General features: G+C 42.7%; 1 protein-coding gene across 1 annotated transcript; it reads right to left on the reverse strand.

Moving 5' to 3' along the window:
* Window positions 1–3,626: 3,626 nt before the first annotated feature.
* On the reverse strand, window positions 3,627–6,631 carry LOC134601624 (dual specificity tyrosine-phosphorylation-regulated kinase 2-like). The gene is made up of 2 exons (XM_063446142.1): window positions 5,548–6,631; window positions 3,627–4,876 (listed from the first exon to the last, which is right to left on the reverse strand). Exons 1-2 carry the CDS (start codon window positions 6,629–6,631, stop codon window positions 3,627–3,629), a joined length of 2,334 nt encoding a protein of 777 aa, XP_063302212.1.
* Between the last annotated feature and the right edge of the window lie 259 nt (window positions 6,632–6,890).

A 6,890-nucleotide genomic window follows, 5' to 3' on the forward strand; every position in this document is an offset into this window, starting at 1 on the left:
GACCTGGAACTACGAAAAACGACTTTTATGCTCAGACGCTATAAACATAACTTTTTCGTGCAAGGCAACAAAGCAGGGGCGCTCCTAGCAGCGCAGATAAAAACACGTGTCGCACACTCAAAGATAGCCTACTTATGTACGAGCTCCAAGCGAAAACTTACCGACCCACAGGATATAGTAGAGGCATTCGCCTCGTACTATAGTACCCTTTATAACCTTAAGGATGACCCTGGGATCACCCCACCCCAATCCCCCGCTATTCAGGCCTTTTTAACCAAAGCAAACCTGCCCAAACTCACCCCTGCAGACATTAAGGCCCTATCTGCACCATTCACCATACAAGAAATAGAAAAAACTATTGCACAACTACCCAAACACAAAGCACCGGGCCCAGACGGATACACAAATCTCTATTACCAATCTTTTGCACCGATCCTCTCCCCACATATAGCTACACTGTTTAACCACTGCTTCTCTGAGGGATCGCTGCCACCTGAGATGTTGACAGCTCACATATCTACACTCCCAAAACCGGGAAAAGCGCCCACACACTGCCCTAATTTTCGGCCAATCTCCTTACTCAACACAGACACCAAACTCTATGCCAAGTTAATAGCGAACAGACTATCCGAAATCCTCCCTACACTAATCCATAACGACCAATCTGGCTTTGTTAAAACAAGACAGGGCTCGGACAACACCAGGAAAATTTTGAATATCCTTGCCCATGCGAACACCCACCAAACCAAGGGTCTTCTCCTGGCACTAGATGCCGAGAAGGCCTTTGATAGGCTCAACTGGGATTATATGCAGCATGTCCTGCAATCGTTTGGTTTCACCCTACCAATCATATCGGGCATAATGGCTCTATACAATAACCCCACAGCACGGGTGGCAAACGCCGGGTTCATATCCACGCCTCTTAACATCACCAATGGAACTAGGCAGGGCTGCCCCCTCTCTCCCCTGTTGTTCGTCCTCTCCCTGGAACCCCTGGCACACATCATCAGGCAGCACCCGAATATTAAAGGAATGTCGATAGGCTCCACCGAATACAAACTCTCTATGTTTGCGGACGATATTCTCCTAACATTAAGTGATGTACCAACATCCCTACCAACACTAATACAACTATTAGACACATATGGCACACTCGCATACTACAAACTAAACCAATCTAAAACACAAGCCCTACCTATAGGTCTACCACACTCTTTGATCCGAGACCTCACTCAAACATATACCTTCGACTGGAGAAAGGATCACATTACCTACTTAGGAATCAAAATAGCGCCCACAACGAATGACATGTTTCGCTACAACTACCAACCACTGCTCCCTCTTTGTAAGTCGATATGCCTCCAATGGAAGCCAGTCCAACTGTCTTGGTTAGGTAGAATAAACACCATTAAAATGACCCTACTCCCAAAATTGCTCTACGTATTCCGCCTCTTGCAACTGAAGGCTCCACTCGCATTCTTTAAAAAGCTCCAACAGACCCTATCCTCATACATCTGGGAATCTCGTAAACCCAGACTAGCCCGCCGCCTCCTACAACAACGCACTGCAGATGGAGGTGTAGGCCTACCGGATTTATACAGTTACTACAAAGCGGCTATCTTAGAAACCGCGGTTAAATTACACACACCCAAAGGTGTATTCCAATGGGTAGATATGGAAACAACCCAAGCAGGCTCAACACCTCTAACAGATATCTTATGGACTCCTAAGTCGCTTCGCCCCACAAAAGGGAACCTTTTCCCGACCACATTGCTCGCCATCTCTCAGTGGGACATGTTACGGCGCACACAGAATGCCACACACAAATTCCACCCCCGCACTCCTTTGACAGCCTTGAGGGCAATATCACCCTGGCTCTCAATGAAGTCCTGGACGAAACTGGGTATCACCTCAATGGACCAAATTTTACAGAACAGCACTATCAAACCATTCCCAGATTTACAGAGGGAATTTCAGTTGTCCAACTCATCAATCTTTCCCTACATGCAACTCCAGAGCGTGATCCCATCCCATGTAGCACATACACCAGCGGCTAACAGCATGGGTTCCAAAGAAATAGACCTGCTGTATGACAGATGTTGGCAAACACCAACTAAACCCAAAACCCTTGCGCTATGTTATCATACACTCTTAAAATCGATGCCACCACACACTCCTGCGTATGTCACCCAATGGCTCTCAGACGAGGGAACACTGCTAACTGATGAAGAAATACTTGCATCCACGCAGGCACTGAAAGGCCTCACACAATGTCACTCACACATTGAAGCCCACAAAAAACTGATCTACAGGTGGTATCTAACACCCCAAAAGCTACACACGATATACAGAACCGTCCCGCCACACTGTTGGAGGTGTAGCGCGGCGACGGGTACAATGCTGCATATATGGTGGACATGTCCACGGATTAGACCCCTCTGGAAGGCGGCACAAAATGTACTGGAGTCCATAGACATCACAACACCTCCCTTAGACATACACACGGGATTATTCCTTTCATTCCCAAGAATGACCCCAAAACATGTCAAACGCAAATTGGCTTTAATCATACTAGCAGTAAGGAATCTTATCGCAACTCATTGGAAACAACCCCAATGCCCGTCTAAATCCCAACTCCTAACCAAAATACACCAATATTATACTTACGAATATATGTCCATTACCACTGCCCCACAAAGAATGGCCTTCCAAGCCTCATGGGCACAATGGACAAGCCTTTGGGAGAAACAGTTGGACGGCCATATATAGGCACAACAACAGTATTATATCGCCGACACCCATTAAGCATACACTGATCAGTCCGATACATAGAAGTGTGAATGTAACTAGATGTGAGGTACACGATGTAATTCTACAATGCCAGTATTGAATTTATGGGACATGCAGAACAGGAGTGCCGGATGTATTAGATAGCCTCATGTGAAAGAGCATACTGTTATTGATACTTGCGAGCTGCGACTCAAGACTGTTTATGTGGAAAAATATGTATACCCCCTACCCCCCTTCCCCCCTTCCTTCTGTACCCTTCCCCATCACCCATGTTTATGCACATACAACAAAATAAACAAAACCTAAATCTGAAAAAATAGAGGATTTTTTAAAAGTTTCATTTTAACACCTTAGTCACCAATTTAAAGGGACTCTATAGTCACCCAGACCACTTCAGCTTATTGAAGTGGTCTAGATGCAGTGATCCTGTCCCACTTAGTTCTGCAATGCAAATCAATGCAGTTTTAGAGAAACTGTAATAATTACCTTGCAAGACTAAGACTGCCTCTAGTGCCTGTCAATCAGAAAGTCACAAGAGGCACTTCCTGGATGTTAATGGACTCCTGGTCGCCTAAACACTGGACACTGGACATCCTCACACACTATAGAATACCTTTAACAGTCAGAATGATTGAGTCAGTGGTCATGACACCTAAAATCAGCATGGCATTAACTAAAATCAAATAAAAATACAAACAATTATTATAAAACTTAAAGCATTGTCACTATTGTTCACAATGCCACATGCTATTGATAATAAATATAAAATATTGCAGAGTATTTTTTTATCATTTATTGAATAATTAATGTTCAGCATGGCATTAAATACATCACGATCAGCCATGTTTCTCCTTTGGACACTTTGGAAGGGGTCCCCGTAGCCATGGATGTTGTAATGCCTTTCTTGGTGTCATACGCTGTGCAGGATCCCATTCAAAGCACTGCATTAGAAAATTAATAAAAAGGGGATGTTTACAGCCCTTCAGTGCGGTGACCAAATTTCGACTGCCAGGTGGACCACGCCATGTTCCTGTTTCAGAGTAACTGCCATTCAGTACCACTGATCCATCTGACAGGTATTTAACAGTACAATAATCAGGGTGTCCTTTGGAGGTGAAAAAACAGTTGTATCTTTTGGAAGATCCAAGAACTTTTTTGGGTGGCATACCAAATAACTCGATTATACATGCAAGCTGATCATATTCATCTTCCCCGGGTAAAAGTGGATCTCCAGTTAAAAGCTCGGCAAGAGTGCAACCCAGGCTCCACATATCAATAGGCATTCCGCAGTTACCACCAAGAATGACTTCAGGCGCACGATAAATCCTGGTCTGAATGTATCTCCCACTGCGCTGATGATCATAGCCACTTGATCCAAAGTCTGCCACCTTGATGTCAGTTTTACCTTGTTCTTTTAACATAATGTTCTCTGGTTTGAGGTCGCAATGGATGATTTTATTTGTTTGCAGGGAATTCAAGCATTGTAAAATCGAGTTAGCAAATTTTCGCACTGTTGGTAGATTGAAGCCTGTGAATTTGGTTTTCTTAATAAGTTTGTACAGGTCCATGCTGAGCAGCTCAAATGTCATACAGATATGATTTCGGAATGTGAAGTAGTCCAGCATGTGAATGACATTCATGTTGTTATCCTTGTCCTGTTTCGTCAGATGTTTAAGTATTTGTATCTCATCCATGGCCTGCTGATGACAATTTCTCTCATTACGGACCATTTTTAATGCCACATGCAGTTGCAGTTTGTGATCATACACCTTCAACACTTGTCCATATGATCCTTTCCCAATAACTCTCAGCACTTCATACCTGTATGCAATGTGATCATGTGGTACTTGAATATAATAACCCTGCGTGTCATCAAAGCCATAATTATTTGGGTCACCGATGAAACCATGGCACTTTTTTGCACTGGGACCAAAAAAGTAGATTTCAGTGTAACGAAATATCTCATGGTGCTCATAAATCGTTAGCCTGTCCATGTATCTCTTTAATATTTCTCCCGGAGTTAACGATGTTGCAATATCTACCAAGTTGCCAGATAAGGTACTCCTGTCACCTCTATTATTCAGTGCTGCACAGAAAATAAAAACTATATCTCATTAAATGGAAAGCGACTTTCTCTACCACTACATGTATAATATCCACATATTTAGAGACCATTCAAGTGTATAAAAAGTATAATCTAAGACTTCACAAGCACAGGAATGTAAGCCATAGTCTTTTTTGTTTTTTGATATATTTTATCCTAGGAAATTGTGACTGTTAGTGGTGCTGTCTGGATGTTTTAATATTAATCTAATAAATTTAAGTTTTATTAAGATATTGTGATCATTGAATGGGAACCAGTCTGATAGACGTTTTTACATTCACATAACTAACCTAATTAAAGTAATACTATGGACACCAATGTAACTTTAGCTTAAAGGGATGCTGTAGCCACCAGAACTACAGTTTAATGTAGGTGTTCTGGTGTCTATAGTCAGTCCCTGCAGGCATTTTGCTGTAAACACTCCCTTTTCAAAGAAAAGGCACTGTTTACATGGAAGCCTAGGGACCCCAATGAGAATTACCCCATAATGGCATACCATTCAAAAAAGTAGACAACCAAAGGTATTGAAAGTGGGGTATGTTTAGTCTTTTTTAGTAGCCACTTAGTCACAAACACTGGTAAATCTATGACTCACTTCAATCTCTCAATGTATTGAAATACTACAAACTCTTAAATGTACTGAATTTACCAACCTGTTACCATTGATTGTGTTGTACATTGCTTTGGGTGTCTAACAGTAGCCCTTTTCTCGGGATCTTGTAGCTTTGGTAAGAATGACTGTTCTGGCTTTCCTGGTGTCTTCTCCGGGAACAGCTGCTTCTGTATGATTGGTGGTTTCTGCATGACTGATGGTTTCTGCACAACTGATGGTATCTGAATGAGCAACTGCTCCTGCCCAATTGACTGTTTCTCCATGGCTGATGGTTTATATTTTATTGATGACTTCTGCGTTGCTGACATTTTTTGATTTTCTGGTGTTTTCATGATGACTAGTGGTGTGGCTGGTATTCTTTTTATGGCTGACAATTTCTGAATAACTAATTGTTTCTGAACAGCTGGGGACTTTTGCTCTTCTAACTGGTTCTGCATGGCTGGGGTCTTCCGCATGACTGCCAACTTTGGTATAAATGAGTCCTCCTGCATGAATGACACCTTCTGTTTGACATGTGCCTTCTGCATGTCTGGAGTCTTTGACATGACTTGGCTTGTCGACATGACTGCTGTCGTCTGTATATTTGTTTTCTTCATGACTGATGTTTTTTGCATGACCGGTATCTTTGATGTGACCTGTACCTTTTTCATGATTTGTGTCTTTAACATAACTGGCACCTTTTTCAAGACTGGTATCTTTGAGATTATTGGAGCCTTTGACATGACTGGTGATTTGTCCATGTTTGATGCTTCTTTCATGACAGGCTCCTTCTGTATGACGGGAGCCTTCTGCATAACTATCACATTCTGCATGTTTGATGCCTTTGGCAGGATAGACACATTTTGCTTTTTTATGACAGGAATCTTTGAGTACCCTGACACTTTCCGTATGACTGGCACCTTCCACGTGACTGGTGGTTTCGGTATGGCTGATGCCTTCTCCATAACTCGCACATTTTGCATGACTGGAGCCCTTGGGACGACTGGTGATATCTCCATGACAAATCTTTTCTGCATGACTGCTGCATTCTGCGAGATGGATGCCTTTGACACGATTGACTCCTTTGGCATGGCGGACATTTTGTGTATGACTGACACCTTCTGCATAACTGCCATCTTCTGCATGGCTGGTGCCAGTGGCACGGTTGGTTCCTGTGCCTGACTACATGTGCTCAAGGTCTGCTTCTACCTAACTAAATATCCTAAACAACTGACTGCTTCTACCTAACTAAATATCCTAAACAACTGACTGCCTCTACCTAACTAAATATCCTAAACAACTGGCTGCTTCTACCTAACTAAATATCATTAACAACTGACTACTTGGACTACACTGACTGCTTCTGCCTAACTAAATATTCTAAACAACTGACTACTTGGACTA

This window comes from Pelobates fuscus, chromosome 3, assembly GCF_036172605.1.
Source record: "Pelobates fuscus isolate aPelFus1 chromosome 3, aPelFus1.pri, whole genome shotgun sequence".
In the NCBI taxonomy this organism is placed as follows: Eukaryota; Metazoa; Chordata; class Amphibia; order Anura; family Pelobatidae; genus Pelobates; species Pelobates fuscus.

Bases quoted from the DNA above. Each gene is read 5' to 3' on its own strand.
- LOC134601624 (XM_063446142.1), bottom strand. From the start codon at position 6,631: ATGCAGAAGATGGCAGTTATGCAGAAGGTGTCAGTCATACACAAAATG. The intron at 4,877-5,547 runs GTTGGTAAATTC...TTTTCTGTGCAG, and splicing joins AACACAATCAATGGTAACAG to CACTGAATAATAGAGGTGAC.